The following is an 18,704-nucleotide window of genomic DNA, read 5'->3' as shown; positions in this document are numbered from 1 at the left end:
TGTTCAGGATGATACAATTCGATGTCGACGGCACGAGCTAGGTTTCTCTCGGAAAATCTTCCGTCGAGTACTAAAAATACAAGGGCTTTGTACGAACGTGCATTCCTATTGCACTGCTTGCATCGATACCTAGGTATTTAGGTGTTGCGCCAAACTGATACACTTGGAGATCGACTGGCTGGCTGGCTAGCTGGCTGAGATTCAGATTGAGATTGTGATTATGTATAAACTGCAAGATAGGTATGATTAATCTTAAGGGGATTTGAAAACGTGGGATAGATAATTGGCAGGACATAAGCTCTTACATTCGATTTCGTAAGTATATCAGGGCCATGATATGGGATTAAAATGTATCAAATATGGATGGTTTCGGGGCGGGGCGTTGAGTAAAGTGATAATATATCATGGAATGTATACCTAGCTGAAGTAGGTTATAAATGAGTAAATATTTAGATATTTTGGAGAGCTTGATTCGATGGGGTAGATAGGTAGGTTAAGCTAGGTATTTTTTTTCGTGGATAGTTAGTTAGTTAACCTTATAAGATTTGATAATAAGTACTCGAGTTTTGATAATAATAATTCATATGCACTTTTTTTATTATATTAGTAATGCCCATATGACTTTCTTGGTTCGGAATGGGATGTTTATTTATTTATTTACTTATTTGCAGTATTCAGAACTTCGAGTTGAACAGGTGGTAGGGGAAAGCTGGGAATAGGGCTGAGAGTGAAGATTTCGTTGTCTTCTCCATTTGGTGGTTGGCGGTTGGTGAATGTGATTATATATGCATCCTAGTGCTGAAATTTGAGTAGAATTGTTTTTGGATAAGTTGGGGTGGTCTGGAATTATGGTAGTTTGGATGATTTGCCTAGATGATCGTTTGATGTCTCCTCAAGTATTCTGTGAAGATGAAAATCGGATATAGAGATGTTATATTTTGTGCAATGAAGTGGTTAAATTTTGCCCCTCTTGCTGTTGTTGGCGGAAGCTAGTCAGTAGCTCCGGGGTACAGCGGGGTTCAGCGGGGTTCTCCACGCGATACTTCGTACTCCCCATCCTACTCGAGAGACTTTGCTCGCGCCCATAAATTCCAGAAACTTTCCACATCTTTTACATTCAACGGAAACCTAACGGAAAGCGACCATAAATATTTCCATCATTTCTACGGCGAGATTAGTCATGATGGTAATGACTAACTATAATACGGCATGGTGTGCAATCACATGAGACCATCCATGCAAAGGCGGCGCGTGAGACTGATTCTGACTCGATGTCTTGAATGTACAGACACTTTATAACAGAAAATATGGTGGAGTTTATCTCTCCAAAAGCGTCAGAATACTCTCAGTATCTTATCAAGCAAGATGAGTAAGTTATGTGTTTTATTCTAAAACATTATATTTCTGACATTTATGCATAGATAATGTTCGTCGACAAGCTCGAAATGCAAGAATTACAACCGAACGGGACCAACCACTAGGCCTCGACCCTCTCTTAAGATGCAGAAGATGGGCCGACGAAAGGCTCGAAAAACCTGATGACGAACGGAGGGATGTGGAATCTTTACCAGAGCAGAATAATGCACATGCTTTACCATCACGCATAGAGGCCGCTCATATGCATTCGGATCCTGAAATTGTTATGATCATATCTGCTCCGGAGTCTTTATCCCCTATACCAACCATAGAACAGATTGCAAGGCCACAACCGGCTGGTAATCTAGATGCTGAGAAAACCACAAGCTCTATCGTCGGACAGAAACATCCTCGACATCGATTTCCACAATCCGCTGCAGAGGCCAAACCCACTTGTGAACTTAACACAGCTATCGAGCACCAAAGAAGTCACGCACCATCATCTGTACATTTGGTCAAACAAATAGTAGCAATTTTCTGCTCATCATGGCTATCAGTCCTTCTTCCATTTATTCCAGCAGGATTTGCTTCAAATTACACCAATTCACCACCAATCCTCAATTTTATATTGAACTTCTTCGCAATCTTTCCAAGTGCTTCCATTGTTGATATGGCTATGGATGAAGTAATGTTACATTTTGGAAACACTATTGGTGTGTTGATGTATATGACTTTTGGGAATATCGTGCAGTTGGTCACCTCGATCCTTCTCCTCAAAACTCGCCAGGTGGAAATCCTAAAAACTTCACTAGTAGGAGGTATCCTTAGTAGAGTTTTATTGATAATGGGTGCAAGTTATTTTGCAGGTGGAATCAATCGACTGCAACAGTCCTTCGATGTGAGCTCTGCAAGCCACGTGGCTAATTTCTTGACATTATCTGTGGCCAGCTTGATTATCCCTACAGCATCTCATGTTTTTGCCAATTCAACTACAGAGAAGATTGCCGCTCAATCACGAGGAACTTCGATTGTACTTTTGCTTGTATACATCGTCTATCTTTTTTTCCAGCTGAGAACACATGCACATGTCTTCAATCCAGAGATCATTATAGTAATTTTAAAACTCTTAACATACTTTACAAACGCTAACTTTGGTTAAGGACACTAAAAATGTAGCAAAACAAACCATTAAAGGTGTCGCGGAAGGAACAGTAACCGAAAGTCAACCTTCTCCTCCATCAATCGTATTCTCCAAAAATGAAGTGTTAGAGCCCCGACTATCTATGACAACCGGTATAATCACCCTCATTATCGGTACCGTCGTTCTCGCCTTCAACACCACTTTTGCAGTCGATAGTATTGATGGTTTAACAGCCGATCACGCCTCACCCACATTCATTGGTTTGATCCTCCTCCCATTCCTCGACAACGATCTCATGCCAATAAAATGTGCGCGTATGGATAAATTAGACTTGAGCATCATGGCATCAGCTGGAAAATCTCTTCAGACTTCCTTACTCATTACACCTCTCATCGTGATTATTGCTTGGATTTGGGGTATTGATGATATGGGTTTATTGTTTGATGGGTTCCAAGTAGCGTCGCTGTTTATGGCGGTTTTAATCTTCAATTTTCTCATTGCGACGGGAAAGAGTAATTAGTAGGTTTATCTCAATGTGTTTCTAGATGTTGCTGACTCGATGTAGCTTGCAAGGTGTTTTACTACTTTCGATTTATGTCATGATAGCTATAGCAGCTTGGTATACTTAAATCGTATCGGAGGATGACAAATAATCTCTTCATGATTCGAATTGTTGATACTTTATATCAATTAGATAGGACTAAGTCCATATTCTTTGAACCTTTTACCCATTCATATTTCCTCCGAGCATTATTGACCTCAACTTATTAGAACAAAAACAGTAAAATCCTAAGACCTCCACCGGATATCCTTCTCCTACACATATATATCAAGAAGCGAAATATCACCATGCTTCCCCTCCCATGTAATCTAGGAATTGAAAAAACCTGGTCTCCATTTTATTCCACCTCCCTTACGTGAATATCGCTCGACTTTATAGTTATAGACTGATGTCATTTGTTCAAAGATGCTGAACTGCGCAGTAATAAACGAAAAGGTAGGGTGACAATCACAGTATGCACAATTTATTGTAAACGAAAGGATGACATGATGGGAAAGTAGCTCGACAGTTGATTATAATGTTCAAATCTTTCCTATCGCAGAATATTCAGTACCATGTCCGTATAATACAGCCTTATATCGTTATATTATTGGGGAAGATTACTTCCTTATATAGTACTAGACAAAAAGTAAGGGTCATTTTATATATTTATATCAGAAAATTCTAATCTTCATTTTCATTTTGTTATTATTTTTAATTAATTTTACGAGTGTAGAAATAATTTATACAAAAAGTATATTTTAATATTGATATTTATTAAAATAATTATAAGTTATATATAAATATCATTTTTGTATTTTTTTTTATTAATGATTATATAATCGAAATTAGAAGAATGCAAGTGTGACCAAAAGGGTGTTTATAGACCAGTGTGACCAAAAGGGTGTTTATAGACCAGCAATTGTATTTAACTTAGAATCTACAGGTGAAGAGCACCTGTAGATGGGGATAGCTACTCTATATATACACAAATGAATGGCCTAGCCGCAATGGCTAGGCAAAAAGAAGTCATATTTATTCCTCCAATGATCTTACTTTACCGATAACCATTGATACCTAGTACTTGTCCGGATCTGATCCTCAGGTCACCTAAATCGCATACTAATCTCGAGTAATCGTATCATGTGTGGACATGGTTAATGTACCTGAGGTTTCTTATATAATAAAGGTGGGAGGAAAGCAGGGATTTCCGTCACAACCAGCAATTGTATTTAGCTTAGAATCTACAGGTGAAGAGTGTAACGATACTGTACCGGAGGCAGCGGCTGCCTGAGGTTTCGTCTGATTGGTAGTTGTGGGTTAAGGCTTTATCACTAGTCTTCACTTGGAAGTGAAGTCGTTACTAGATCAAGTAGAATGTAGGTAAACTAATTGATAACTAAGTTGAGCACGAAGCTCCTAAACTATGAAACTACTCTGACTATATACTGAACAATAAAGGGGGCCCCTAGGAGCTTTCTGGCTCCTCAAGACTCCTTATCACGCGATTTCTGATGGTGCGTGCGCATACGATCTTCAGGTGACCAAGATCACATACTAATTCGATGAAATCTGATCGTGTTTGCACACGGCCTAAGCTCTCCTAATTAATCAGTTTGCTACCATCGTAACACCATCAATCCTAATGGTGAATCGTGACAAAGAGCACCTGTAGATGGGGGTAGCTACTCTATATATACACAAATGAATGGCCTAGCCGCAATGGCTAGGCAAAAAGAAGTCATATTTATCCCTCCAATGATCTTACTTTACCGATAACCATTGATACCTAGTACTTGTTCGGATCTGATCCTCAGACCACCTAAATCGTATACTAATCCCGAGTAATCTTATCATGTGTGGACATGGTTAATGTACCTGAGGTTTCTTATATAATAAGGGTGGGAGGAAAGCAAGGGTTTCCGTCACAGCAAGAATTTGTGTTAATCATTTTTAAATTTGTATAATTATCAAAAATTCAAAAAGTACAAATTTTTTTTTGATATGTTTTTATATTCTGGCACTTATTTCTTGTGAGTCACTGTATGGATGTGGAAAATGACAAGATATCTAAATAGCCATACTCCCCAAAAAATATTCAATGACTTCTGTAACTTACTAACCATGTAATATGCAACCGGCTGACCGCAATCCATCAACTACCTTGTAAGTACATCTAGTAACCTTATCTCCATCAACATGTCCAATTCCTCAGAATACCAGGTTAGAAAAAATGTAGCATGGAAAAGAGGGATTTAGCATTAACAACAAACGGAGATACGCTCGAAGTTAACGGTGTTTAACTTTGAAGCGATGCGATGCTGACATTGCATATCTACGTAGATTTGTCAAGGATCCAGATATCCACTTGAAATCGAATTTCGATATGTAATTGGTTGGTTCTTTATTGCTGACGCAAATGCGCAAATGCGGCCGCTCCCAGCTCCTCTCGCTTTTATCATATTCAGGGAGGAGGAGTATTGAATGTAGTGCGGAAAGTTGAGGAATTTGATTTTTGGGGACTGATGGATGTATGTACCAGAGAAAAATATATATAAAGGCGCGAGTTTCTGATGAAATGGAAGTTTTTTATTCGGTAGAGATATCGAGCTTCTTCTTCTTCTTCTTAAATATATTTATATGTACAGATTTATATCGCGGTTGATTTTTATCCCCCTTTTCAGTATCCGCATTAGACGAGAAATTTGAAGAACTATCTAAACTACTCTTCAAAAAATATGTCTCCTAAAATCCAAATCGACCCAAATTTACCCGCTGACACAGTATGGTTCAGTAAGATTCTCTCTCGATTCCCATCTTCCCAAATGCTCTCCCCCTCTCCTCCAACTAACAAACCCCCCCTTCACAGTAACCGGTTGCTCCTCCGGCATCGGCAAAGCCCTCGCTCAAGAAATCTTCACCAAAACAACGCACTTCCTAATTCCCACAGCACGCAACCCCTCATCCCTCACCTATCTCCCCCAGTCCCCACGTATCCTCCCTCTTTCCCTGGACGTCACATCCGCGTCCTCCATCAGAGACGCTCTAAACGCCAGTCTTGCAACTTTCAAACATATCGATATTCTGGTTAATAATGCGGGTTATGGTATATTAGGCGATACTGAAAATGTACCTGAGGAAAGCGCTCGTAAGGTTTTTGAGACGAATTTTTGGGGCGCGGTAAATTTGTCTAAGGAGGCTGTGAGGATATTTAGAGAGGTTAATGGGGAGAAGGGGGGATTGGTTGTGCAGATTAGTACAGTGGGTGGGGTGGTTGCTTTTGGGGGACAGGCGTTTTATCATGCCAGGTATTATTTTTTTGTTATTTTAATTTTCATCCTAACTCACTCCCTCACTTACTCAGTTATTCAAAAACCACAAGCAAGAAAGCCCCCTAACAACGCAAACAGTAAATTCGCCCTCGAAGGCTTCACGGAATCCCTTTCCCACGAAGTTCCCCCATCCTGGAATATCCGCTTCCTGATCATTCAGCCCGGCGGCGTCAGAACAAACTACGGCACATCATCACTTGTGAAAATTCCCGCTCATCCTGCATACAGCGATACTTCATTCGGGACGCGGAAGCTAGAGGCTTTTTTTGATAATCCTGCTTTTGGGGATTATATGGCGGATGTGAATGTAGTTGCGGGGATTATTGTTGAGGCGGTTATGGGAGAGAGGAGGGGTGAAGTGGGATTGAGGGTTCCCGTTGGGCCGGATAGTTGGAGTTTTATTAAGGGGAAGTATGAGGAGGAGTTGGTGGGGTTGGAGGAAGTGAGAGGGTTGAGTTGGAAGACGGGGAATGAGAAGCTTTTGGAGGTTATTGGGTTTTTGGATGAAGAGAAGGGAATGTGAAGTGTTGATGTTGTTGTTCGTGTTGTTGTTGTTGGTTTGGATTTTCGATTCGGTGCTTCTAGTCAGTGAGATTCATGATTGTGTGTGCAGAAGGTATAATCAGAGGACTGAGTGGTCGTTTTAATTCTATGAAGCAATTTGATTAATTTGTAGAGTTATGGCGAGTCTGCTTGTAGTTGATTCCTCACACATGAATAAAGATCTATGTATGATCGATTGGCTGTATTAACACAAAACAAAGCGTCCATAAATTTCAATTCTTAGAATTTCTTTTTTCGTGCTCTATAATGCACCAGCTAACCTTATTACCTCCCTCATATACGTGCTGAATCTCATCTTGATGGCTTTAGCTATTATTTCGTACCGGAATACAATTGAAGGGCTCACTCATAATACCCTCACTTCCCAAGAGACCTATTTTACAAAACTAACTTCATCAATGACAGACTGTCATTGACGGTCAGGACTTCACTAGCGATCATAAGCTTAACACTCTACCAATCATTTTAAATACTGCTATAATCAAGCACACGCTACTTCCATATTCGAAACTTTCGAGAACGGAAATCGTAAAATTACGTAAAGCTAGACTCACTCGAGCCAAGGAGTAAAGTCATTACAGAACAAAGACATCTTTGCGCTTGTATTTTTTGATATTAGATACATATATGTCTAATTCTCTTCTTTTCAAAAATACCCCTATGCCTAGGGTCTTTTATACGTCTTACATAGCTAACACCCATCACGGATGGAGAATTATAAAGCTGACATATTATTATATTAGGCAGGAAAGTGAATGGAACTTGTTTAACTTCTTTACTCGCATCGCTCATATTGCGAACTAAAGATCGCATTATTAAAGTTCAGAAGAATTCGACTTTGTAAGCCCACCCACAAGATATATTTCTGGTGTGAAGATGATATGGGATCTACAAAGTAGAAACTAGAATATAGATTTTTCTTTTTATCCTAATGATCTTCACCATACCTGCTAAATTATGGAATTTTATTAACTTTGGAGGTTTGGGACATTAAATCTAGGCTAATAAGTTTCATAATTAGTAGTGTGTATTCATAAAAATTAATAACACCTATCCTTCAAGTCAATGACAACATTCAGTTAAAATAGACAAAGTAATTCGCAAGCTTTTGCATCAATGTATAGCGGTGCTACAAGGTACCGAATAGTTTTCTGGTCCAAACCACTTTTAGCTTTAAGATCTTCGACTTCAGGTTTACGGACCGAGGAACTAATGAAGAAGTTGAAAGCTTAAATAAATATTGAGTACTATTTGAGGGAAAAGAGCTGATCAATAATGGTACTGTAAGATTGATACGAATTAATTCGATACTAGCAAGACCTAATTCTGATGAGGGTCGTAGATATCGAACCATCGAACTATCGATAATCTAACCAGAATGAGAACTTACTCATCCCGTGAATTTTCAAAAGATTATGGTATATATTTGTAGGAAACAACATGTAAAAATGACCCTTTAACAAAACATGGGAAGGGTTCGCACCAATATAAAATTGGATATCCTACTCAAAGCTAGCCATATGCAGAAAATTGATATCTTAATAACTCTTATACCTTCTATGCAGTTTTCCTTTTTCCGATAATTCGATGTAGCTGAAAAGATGACGCTTAACCAAAAATTAAAAAACGCCGTCTTTTATCCATATATATGCACCATAAACTCCATTTCCCCTATGCCCTTAAAATCCCCCTATTCCCTTAAAACCCCCCAATATCCCATCCCACCCCATCCCATCCCCTCCCCTCCTCCATCTCCCATCCAAGCAACACTTACCCGCTCACCTAAACCAACAAGCCCAAAACCCCATAAAGCACCCAACTCACGGCCAAAAACAATTCATTCTCCCACACCTCATTAGTCAAGCCAATCGCATCATTAAAATCCCCTGTACCCGGAATTGGCAATTTAGGTTTCCCCTTCCAGAAATCCCCTACATATTCTCTCGTAATAAGCAACACTGCAAAATTAACCGTTGACAGGGCGAAAATAGTGCTACATGTATAATTTAAGAGGAGGAAAGGAGTAGCGGTTGAGAGAGTAAGAATAAGCTTTTATGGAGTTAGTTCTTTCGAGAATACGGGGGAATGAAGATGAGGAGTAAATGAATGAATGGACGAAAGAAAGAAAGAAAAACTTACAGCTCCTACACTGGCCGCTTGCGTAGTTCGTGTTTTGAATAGTTGTTCCTCGGCGATATTGGAATATTTTGCGGCTTTAATGGCTTTGCTTTCATAGGTGAGAAGTTTGGGAATGGCAATTGAGGAGAGATAGAGATTATATCCTGTAAAGGCGATTTGACCAGTGCTTATGAGGCTTAATAATGCGGCGAAGAAGCCCATTTTTTTATTGGGATGTTGGATTGATTTGTATTGGAATGGAGTGGGAATGGCGATTTTGAGGATTTCGCAATTGAATTTATAGATATATGAACTATAGTTTTGTTTAATTTGAATTTGAATCCGAATTTAAATTTAGATACTCGTAAAAGAAGGTTCATAAATGTGCACCCTGTGCCTACTTTAAGTGGCAATGATATCATTTTTGGAAGTGGGACGAACCTTCTTGGAACTACCTAGGGGGAATTGGGGGGGGCAGATATCTCGGTTATGCTCAGCCCTAATTTGTTGGATCAAGTGGTTTCATCTATTTCAAATTACTACTGGATTCGAAGGGAAATAGGTTTTGGACGGATATAAGTATTGTATAGATGCAGGGATTTCTGCGGTTCTAGAACGGATATAGATTATAATTAGAACGGATACGAATTTTTGAAACCTTAAATGATGATTAATATCAAAGTTGAAGTTATTCAGAATACATTGTATTTTTATAGAGGTTCAATCAATCAATAATCTAGCCTATCATGCCCGTCTTTTACAACGAGCTCGATGTTTCCGAAATGAAATTTTGAAATCTTACAGGTTTTCGATATTGAAAATATCAAAATGTAGTGATTTTGAAACTCTATAATGATCTTGAGTAAGTATTAATAGCTTAGTAGAGATTGTTAGTTTTGAAAAACAATGTTTTTATTATAAGTTACAAGGTTCTTAAACCATAGATACAAACTAATATTATATATACAAGATTGTATAGTGTATATATATATATTAAATTATATACCTTAAATTAAATTATATTCAAAATTACAATAATATCATAATTTAATATTAATAATAAAATAAATAAATAAACATTATATAATTAAAAGATGTTTTTTTAAAATAACAATTTTAAATTATAAATTTCATCAAAATATTATCTTATATATATAGTTTTAAACATTTTAAAAAATCCCTACAAAAGATCCCATATACATATAACTCTTAATTCACCAATCCCAATTATAAATTTTCACAAAAAGAATGCTTATTTATAATCTTTACCTACCTAATAGATTATACACAACTACATACAACTAACATCTAATTACTCAATACAATCAACCAGCGCAAAGCTAAGGTTGTGTGGTTTAATTTATAGGTAGGTGTATCTGGAATGAATTGGTAAGCCCAATTGGTCATGATCATTATAAGCTTATGTTTGGTTAGATTGGGTTTGCTCAAGATTGCGATTGTTATTTCTTATGTCATTAGATCTTTTTTGTAAGGCTTACTATAAGATATGATCTGGCTCTCTTATATTATAATAGATGTTATACCATGGGGTTTAAACCACCAAGTCGAGACTAAAAGTCATAGCTCAGAAACTGATGGAAAAGAATACTTTTAATTTCTAATCATAGGTATGTTCATTCTCGGCTCCCCCTCATTCATAACGGATCTAGGTATCATATTTTTGAACTCCCCCTAACTCTCATAAATCAATTTTCTATCCCCCATCACCTTCCAAAACTCCTCCACAATCTCCTTTTGACCACTAGGTGCTCCTCTAATTGCCAAATACTTCCTCCCATCAACCTCACAATTCCATTGTCCCGGATTTCCTCCAACCATAATACCTCCAGCTTCAACTAAAATACACCAACCAGCCGCAACATCCCAAGCCCAACAACCTCCCTCCCAGAAAACATCTTGTTGTCCACTAGCCACATGTACTAAATTCAAAGCTGCACTTCCCAAACCCCTCAGCGAATGTACCATGGAACCTCCATCTTCTTTTGCCGCTGATAACTTTCTAAAAACATCACATTTGAGATCGAAATTATGTCCTGAGCGATCAGAGCCCCATTCTGCACTCACGAGACAAGTACTTAAATCTTTTAATGGTTCTGGTTCTTTCTTAAGCGGTAAACTGAATTTTTCTCCATCCTTGCGTGTTACGAATGAGCCGTGACCTTTGATACCACTGAAGAGATCCCCGGTGAATGGATTATATATAACTCCCACACTGGGTATTTTATCGACGACAAAACCAAGAGAGATACAGAAGGCGGGATAGGCATGTACGAAGTTTGTTGTGCCATCTATGGGATCGCAGATGAAGGTTGGAGCGGAGGTAAGTTTAGTTTCGCCTTTGACGAAGGTCTCTTCACCAATGAAAGAGTATGTTGGGTAGGCGGAGGTGAGGCGGGTAGAAACCATTGTTTCGACTGCTTTGTCGGTTTCGGTTACGAGGTCGGCGGCTGGATGAGGAGGAATGTTAGAGGAGATTATATAGGGGAAATTGATTGATCATGAAGAGGTCAAGAATGTTTATTACTTACTATTCATCTTGGTCCCAGAGCTCAGGTATGAAGGGGTCGCGGACATGATCATACGACCTGCTTCATGAGCAATTTCGATCAAAAGATCGTGGATTTCCTGGAGGTTGACTTCGGCCATTTTTGGAGATGTGCTAAAGAATGTTGTAATATTTAATTAGGAGGTGAAGTGAGAATTAAAGAATGAACAAAAGAGACGTTCTTTATGCAATGCAAGTAAACAGTTAGACAAGTGAGGTGAGCTCCAAAGTGGGGCGGGAGGGGTCATTATGAAGTTATCTTATCAGCACGTGGGGAGCACTTTGGGCAGGAACTGGTGGGATCAAGTAGAGGTGAATATAGTATAGAACAGTAGTTGTTCCCCTTCATTAGCAGTAGAACAAGAGACAAGATGAAGGTTTGGTTTGTAACATTCTTGAGTGACCTCCGATTAACTATGAAGAAAAGGCAGCGCACCGCCAGTTCCCTTTGTAGAAGGATATCGTGGAAATGATATTTCAATGGGCCACATAGAGATCAACATCAGGTACTGGTATATTAGCTCATGAGAGCTTTCTTTCATCTCGGACAGACCTAGCAATACCTGATAGAGAAACACCAAATTTATGCACAGCTTCAGGAAAGCTGAGGTACCTTAGTACGTTCCTAGCTCTTCACATTCAGATGATCATTGCTAGGTAACTTGGAAGAATACTGTGATTCAGCTTTGAAATAGGATGTGCATTTGTGATTTTCCTTTGCTCCATATAAATACAGCCACGCCCCGTAAGCATCCTGCAGATTCATTGACCCATTGTACCGTATCGCCATTTAGAAATCGTAACCTCCATTCATGATTCCCCTACATGTCCTCATGAAATATTGATCTCCTCTCCGAATGATTATCATCGTGTGCCTTATGGTTCTTTGTGTTGGAGTCCATTGGTCGAGGACTAACACCTCTCAGTTGGTTTGGGTCATCGAAAGGATTCCTCGCTGGTTGTAATCCCATCTCCTCATCATAACGTCTATCGAGCCCAGCTTTTGATCCTCCGACATATGGTTCCGGTTCGCGACTCAAGCTTCTACCACGAGGAGGACTTGAGAAGCCCGTAGGTGCCGTACCCGGTGCTCCCGCGACCCCCGAATTTCCGCCATGCAAGCCAAGTTCTTGTTCCTCAAAATATCCTCCAGGTCCATATGCATCCGCTTCAGTTCCAACTCGGGCATCCCAAGCGTCATCAGGATCAAGTGGACCAAAACCTCGATTTGCTGCGCGACCACGTACGTTGCTGCTCAATGGCTCCTCATATGCTCCTCCTGCTGATCGATTATTGCGATTTTTCAACCCATTAACTTTGTCCTTTACCCATCCGACCATTCCACCTTGTCCCGACCCCGATCCCCCATACCTATCGGATCCGCCGCTAAAGGGGTTGTAGGATGATAAAGATGGTTGTGGTAAGCCTAATCGTCGTGCGCGCAAATGTGTATATATGACCCAGGCAGCTCCTCCGATGACAGCGACGATTAAAACTATGACAAAGAAGGCCCCTACGCCTGAAATATGTGCCATTGTTGAAGATTTCAACGGTTGCCCATATGGGAAGTAATTCTATCGTTGGTGGTTGAAAGTTATGTTATTCCTTTGAGTTATGATTGAAGGGCAGAAGGTAGGCAATCAGGCCAACAAGAACCGATGAGGCAGTGATAGTGTGTTTATCAGGGCAAAAAAATGATAAGGTTCACGCCGTGACAAGGAATAGCCTGACACCAATTTCAGTGAGATGAGAAGGTACGTTGATGATTGAAATAAAAGTTTGATGTGAATAGCATATTGTGGTTTTCTTTGAATAATTCAATTGACAGGTAGGTACCTACAGAAGTAAGGTGTACCCTGTGGAGGAATTTTGAAACGAGAATGCTCAAAGCAAAACAATTGTTTGGAGGTACTACGCAAAGCAACCGTGAATCATAGCGGGTGTTTTTGATTCTCAGATCACGTGACACACCCCCACATTGATGATTGATGTGATATGATGTGAATTTGAAGTGATTGGAGTGAGGACTGCTTGCAACCGAATTTACCCCGCCATTCAAATAAGCAATGCATTATTAAACAACTTCTGGGCATTCTCTATATTTCAATGCAAAAATCGCTAGTCGTCGGTCGGTCATAGGATAAACCTTTTAATGCTTTATAAAAGAATATAAATCAAGACTTATTAATTATAGGGGTATACAAGATCGATATCATAGGTAACTAGTAGGTACTTCATTTTAACCTGATCAATTGGCAAATACTAGGTAGGTATTCAGTTTATCTACTTGAATTACCCTCCCGATGAGGATGGATAAATACATCTAGAGTACTCGGTCCTTGTCGGTAGGGACATCTTTCCAAGGCTCAATAGAATGAATGAATGAATCTGGCTGAATCCTAGGAAGTTTTATGAAGTCGAATAACATAGAGTCTTAACTACAATCAGTAAAGAAACCTTGATGCTACTCGCTCAACTCTCTTTGATTCTTTATCCTCATACCCAATACCCACCAACAGTAAGACATCAACTGCATCAACTACGTAAGACTTTGTTCATAACCACTATGGTGCTATTCCTTTATAAGAAAGGTCATTCCACTTTCAAAGATTCAACCCATAAGTACAGAGCAAAGTATCTCGGGATCAGATAAGATGAATCTAAATAATCTGCAGAAGCTAACTACCCATCCCATGTATTTTTAATCAGATAATGTGATGATTCCTGCAGATGGAGGCATGATTCTTCAGGGATAGACTTTTCCTTGTACATTTTGCTGCAACTCTTATCAAATGAAATTCCCTCTCAAGATCAGATAATATTCTGAAATTTGAAAAAAAAAAAAGGGCAAAGAGGCATTATTTCATATTAACAACCCGAGGCTTGGAAGGCTCTACATCACTTCTGTCACATTGAATTTTATCATTTCCCTCTTTCTATTTCCATTTCCATTTCCATTTCTATCTATTAATTAGTTTATCCAGCGCAGCACCATCACCACTTCACGAATCACGATCACCGCCTCACCCGGAAGGAATAATATTCCCGTATCACCGTCATCGAGTTCTCTGTCCCACTCATCAACCCATTCCCGCCTACCTAGCCTTAAATTCTTTCGCGAGAAAGTCCCCCCCCTCCTATCTAGGTCTGTCCCAGTGGGGCCTGACAACGTGCAACAATGCCTCCTAGTTGCATATGACATCCCGCCCACCTAACGTTTCCGCAACAGGCGGCAGAAGTAGGGGATCGGGTGACTCTTCTGACTGTATCATAGAAGGCTCAGCTGTTCCTCTTTCTTTTCTCCAGCCCTCTACGTCAAATAATATTGGCAGGCAACCATCACACGTCGAACCGCTCCATCTGTACAATCAGAGTTCGAACCACGGTCGTTATCATTCAACAAACCACAACGACGACGACGAGGAAGAACTTTATCCTGAATCTACCTCGAATCTTCTTAGGCGACATATACGAGATTCCACAGAGACAGAAGACGATGCGTTACGGCACAATTCAGCAGATGACAACACAAACTCAATAAACATTTTTCAGAGAATACATAAACTGATGTCCAAGACACCCCTCCTATTACGTTCCGCGCCCGGCTTCGGCACAGGATCATATGGAGCAGCTCCTGTGGGCGCATCGACAGAGAACAGTGAAGAAGAGGATGAGCATCTTGCGAGAAGGGAGAAGCGAAAGAAGAGTTCATCGGCCCTAAGGAATCTGAGGAATTCTAGCAGCGCTGCAACATTCAAGTCAACCAGGTCGAATTCGGGCCCATCCTCATCTGCGAACCTCGATACTGCCCCGCGGATAAGACACCGTACAGGAAGTAATACACAAAATGATGGAGCAGACGAGTTGGAGCTAGGGGCTTCCCCGATCAAAATTCGTGATGCGGATTCGGATTCCATCTCAACAGATGAAGATACAGAGGAAGTCTTGCTAGAGGAAGACGAACAGGGAGAGGATGCATATTCGATAGATGATGAAGATCCGCCGGACAATTCTCCTTATGCCCAAGTTCGCGCTTCAGTGTCTGCCATCGATAATACAACTCTGTCAATCAATACCCCTCGAATGTGGGCACTTTCTATGCTTTTTGCTATCCTTGGTTCTTCAACGAATCTTTTCTTTTCTTTACGATACCCTAGCGTTTCCATTACACCTGTTATCGCCCTTCTACTTGTACATCCACTTGGATTGATGTGGGATGGATTTCTTAAGCGACGGGACGACCCTGACGAAGAGTTTGTGGATGGGCATCGGATTCCAGCTCATGAAGGTAATGAACGTAGTGACAAATCTGCGACTGGTTTACGGCGATTGAGGTTATGGCTGGCACAAGGAAAATGGAATGAAAAGGAGCACAGCTGTGTCTACATCAGCAGCAATGTCTCCTTTGGCTTTGCATTTGCAACCGATGTCATTGTTGAACAGACACACTTTTACAACCAGAAAGTTGGTATCATGTACCAAGTCCTCCTCATTCTTTCTACACAGATATTGGGATATGCTTTTGCGGGTCTCACTAGGCGTTTCCTGGTTCGACCTGGTGGAATGATATGGCCTGGAACTTTAATGTCGGCTGCCATGTTCACAACATTACATAAGGAGGAGAACACAATTGCTAATGGTTGGAAAATTACTCGATGGAAGTTCTTCTTCGTCGTTTGGTTCTGCTCCTTTATATTTTACTTCTTACCTGGTTTGCTGATGCCTGCATTGAGCTACTTCAGTGTCATTACCTGGTTTGCACCAAAAAATGTAATCGTTGCGAATTTATTTGGTGTGGCTTCAGGACTTGGCCTCTTTCCTGTAACCTTCGATTGGGCTCAAATTGCCTATATTGGATCACCACTTTTAACTCCATTCTGGGCCGCGATGAACGTCGTTGGAGGTCTCGTCATTGTGATGTGGATCCTTGCGCCTATTGCCTACTATAAGAATATCTTCTTCTCATCTTATATGCCAATTTTGTCCTCATCCGTTTTTGACAACACTGGAAAGATATACGACGTCAGCAAGATCTTAACTTCTGATTTCTTGTTTGATAAGCAGGCATACGAGAATTACAGTCGCGTGTTCTTGCCCATTACTTATGTTCTCAGTTATGGACTTCAATTTGCTGCTCTTGCCTCACTCTTGACACATACTACATGTTGGCATGGTAGAGATATTTGGAAGCAATGGAAAAGGTCCCTAAAGGAGGTTGAAGGGGAAGTTAAACCTGCATATGATCCTGTACCTGCATCAAATGGAAACGGCCACAGAAGAGGGGCATCAGCAAACAGCCACAGGCTGAATCTTGAAAGGACTCCTTCATACATGAATGATATCATCAGCCAAGAAGATGTGCATAACAGGCTTATGAGAAGGTACAAGGATGCACCAATGACTTGGTATCTAATCACATTCGTATCTATGCTTGCAGTTGGGATGTTTGTCGTCGAATAGTAAGTCCTCGTTTACCTTTGTATCAAAATACAATATTGACGCCATTGGTAGTTACCCCGTGCATTTACCGTGGTACGGCTTACTCCTTGCATTGGGAATCTGCACCGTCCTCTTTATCCCAATAGGAATAGTCATGGCCATTACAAATCAACATAGCAGTATATATCTCATTTGCCAATTGGTCTGTGGTGCAGTGTTCCCAGGCCGTCCTGTGGCAAATATGGTATTCGTCACTTACGGATATATCTCTTCTTCTCAGGGGATTAAATTCTCATCCGATTTGAAACTTGGGCATTATATGAAGATTCCGCCTCGAATTTTATTTTCCGTTCAAATGGCCGCCACAATTGTTTCTTCAATCACACAAATTGGTGTTCTCAATTGGATGTTCGCCAACGTTCCAAATATCTGCACTCCTCAGGCTATCAACGGGTTCGTCTGTCCACTTGCCCGTGTGCACTTTAACGGAAGTATTCTTTGGGGAGTCGTAGGACCTGGTCAATTTTTTGGACCTAATGCCACCTACCGAGCTCTCGTATGGTGTTTCCCTATTGGTGCCATTGCGCCCATTATCTTATGGCTCTATTCCCGCAACAAAAAACACAGCATCGTAAGGAAGATAAATCTTCCCGTCTTATTTGGCTCTCTATCATGGATTCCTCCAGCCACAGGACTCAACTTTTCCGTTTGGGCACTAGTATGCTATCTCTTCAATTATGTCATCAAGAGAAGGCATTCAGCATGGTGGGCCAAGTATACAATGACTTTAAGTGCGGCATTAGATTCAGGGCTTGCATTTGGACTCGTAGTGGTATTCTTCGGTTTTGTCTATCCTGGATGGATGGATAATTTTAAGTGGTGGGGAACAGAAATTTATAAAAAGGGCTGTGATTGGCAAGCTTGTCCGTATAAAACGGTACCTGAAGGTACGCATTTCGGACCGGATACTTGGTAAATAGGTACATAGAGGTGATGTATATGCTAGATGGGGTTCAAAACTTTCAGACATCGCGACCTATATGTGTATTGTAGATAGATACCTTGTAGAGATGGCAAGAGTGGTGCAAAAATATATGAGTTTAGTTATGGTGCATTTTGGGTTATGATTATATTTATCTCTAGATCGATTTATTCATCTCATTAGTTGTTACGACGGTATTCAGTTATGACTAAAACCCGCATCACATGACTAAACAAGGGGTCACGTGGTCCCACTCGTCCCACCGATTTAAATCGAGGGGAACGGTGGGACATACGGCACGAAGGTCTATATAATCAAGATGGATTTCCCTTGTATACAGATTCATGCTCAAGATCAATCATTTAGTATACTCTACTATTAGTTATGAATTGCATTATTGTCATTACTTTAAGTCCCTGTTTGATGTTTAGTTATAAACTACCTCAAGAGTCTAGAGCACTTCCACATGATCTAGACGGCAAACCTCGTAATATCTCTAAACGAATATTGGAAAAAGAAAGAAATGACATTTTAGCATCGTTTGTTACTAGGTCAGGCTACTAAAATCATGTAGAAGTGCTCTATTTTTCGGTTGGAGGTTATGCCTTTGTTGATAACCTCGGCGCTCCGAGGCATCTATTACGAGCGAGCTGCCTACCTTATTA

The 18,704-nt window shown here is 40.3% G+C and overlaps 8 protein-coding genes across 8 annotated transcripts; 4 read left to right on the top strand and 4 right to left on the bottom strand.

The window, feature by feature from the left end:
• Positions 1-1,365: 1,365 nt before the first annotated feature.
• SS1G_09377 (hypothetical protein) lies at positions 1,366-3,017 on the top strand (the record flags this gene model as incomplete). The annotated part of the gene is made up of 3 exons (XM_001589605.1): positions 1,366-1,369; positions 1,422-2,254; positions 2,517-3,017. The coding sequence occupies 3 exons, from the start codon at positions 1,366-1,368 to the stop codon at positions 3,015-3,017; spliced, it is 1,338 nt and encodes a 445-aa protein (XP_001589655.1).
• A 1,489-nt stretch (positions 3,018-4,506) lies between these two features.
• SS1G_09376 (predicted protein) lies at positions 4,507-4,821 on the bottom strand (the record flags this gene model as incomplete). The annotated part of the gene is made up of 2 exons (XM_001589604.1): positions 4,507-4,641; positions 4,807-4,821. 2 exons carry the CDS (start codon positions 4,819-4,821, stop codon positions 4,507-4,509), a joined length of 150 nt encoding a protein of 49 aa, XP_001589654.1.
• A 416-nt stretch (positions 4,822-5,237) lies between these two features.
• On the top strand, positions 5,238-5,522 carry SS1G_09375 (predicted protein; the record flags this gene model as incomplete). Its single annotated transcript, XM_001589603.1, has 2 exons — positions 5,238-5,261; positions 5,382-5,522. 2 exons carry the CDS (start codon positions 5,238-5,240, stop codon positions 5,520-5,522), a joined length of 165 nt encoding a protein of 54 aa, XP_001589653.1.
• Positions 5,523-5,776: 254 nt separating this feature from the next.
• Positions 5,777-6,893, top strand: SS1G_09374 (hypothetical protein; the record flags this gene model as incomplete). Its single annotated transcript, XM_001589602.1, has 2 exons — positions 5,777-5,831; positions 5,908-6,893. 2 exons carry the CDS (start codon positions 5,777-5,779, stop codon positions 6,891-6,893), a joined length of 1,041 nt encoding a protein of 346 aa, XP_001589652.1.
• A 1,823-nt stretch (positions 6,894-8,716) lies between these two features.
• Positions 8,717-9,274, bottom strand: SS1G_09373 (predicted protein; the record flags this gene model as incomplete). The annotated part of the gene is made up of 2 exons (XM_001589601.1): positions 8,717-8,983; positions 9,074-9,274. The coding sequence occupies 2 exons, from the start codon at positions 9,272-9,274 to the stop codon at positions 8,717-8,719; spliced, it is 468 nt and encodes a 155-aa protein (XP_001589651.1).
• Positions 9,275-10,744: 1,470 nt separating this feature from the next.
• SS1G_09372 (myo-inositol-1-monophosphotase) lies at positions 10,745-11,719 on the bottom strand (the record flags this gene model as incomplete). Its single annotated transcript, XM_001589600.1, has 2 exons — positions 10,745-11,520; positions 11,602-11,719. 2 exons carry the CDS (start codon positions 11,717-11,719, stop codon positions 10,745-10,747), a joined length of 894 nt encoding a protein of 297 aa, XP_001589650.1.
• Positions 11,720-12,439: 720 nt separating this feature from the next.
• Positions 12,440-13,153, bottom strand: SS1G_09371 (hypothetical protein; the record flags this gene model as incomplete). Its single annotated transcript, XM_001589599.1, has 1 exon — positions 12,440-13,153. One exon carries the CDS (start codon positions 13,151-13,153, stop codon positions 12,440-12,442), a length of 714 nt encoding a protein of 237 aa, XP_001589649.1.
• Positions 13,154-14,813: 1,660 nt separating this feature from the next.
• SS1G_09370 (hypothetical protein) lies at positions 14,814-18,033 on the top strand (the record flags this gene model as incomplete). The annotated part of the gene is made up of 2 exons (XM_001589598.1): positions 14,814-17,077; positions 17,130-18,033. The coding sequence occupies 2 exons, from the start codon at positions 14,814-14,816 to the stop codon at positions 18,031-18,033; spliced, it is 3,168 nt and encodes a 1,055-aa protein (XP_001589648.1).
• Positions 18,034-18,704: the final 671 nt, after the last annotated feature.

Source organism: Sclerotinia sclerotiorum, genomic scaffold, assembly GCF_000146945.2.
Source record: "Sclerotinia sclerotiorum 1980 UF-70 scaffold_13 genomic scaffold, whole genome shotgun sequence".
In the NCBI taxonomy this organism is placed as follows: domain Eukaryota; kingdom Fungi; phylum Ascomycota; class Leotiomycetes; order Helotiales; family Sclerotiniaceae; genus Sclerotinia; species Sclerotinia sclerotiorum.
Note: the sequence above shows the minus strand (reverse complement) of the source record. Positions and strands in the feature narration are given on the sequence as shown.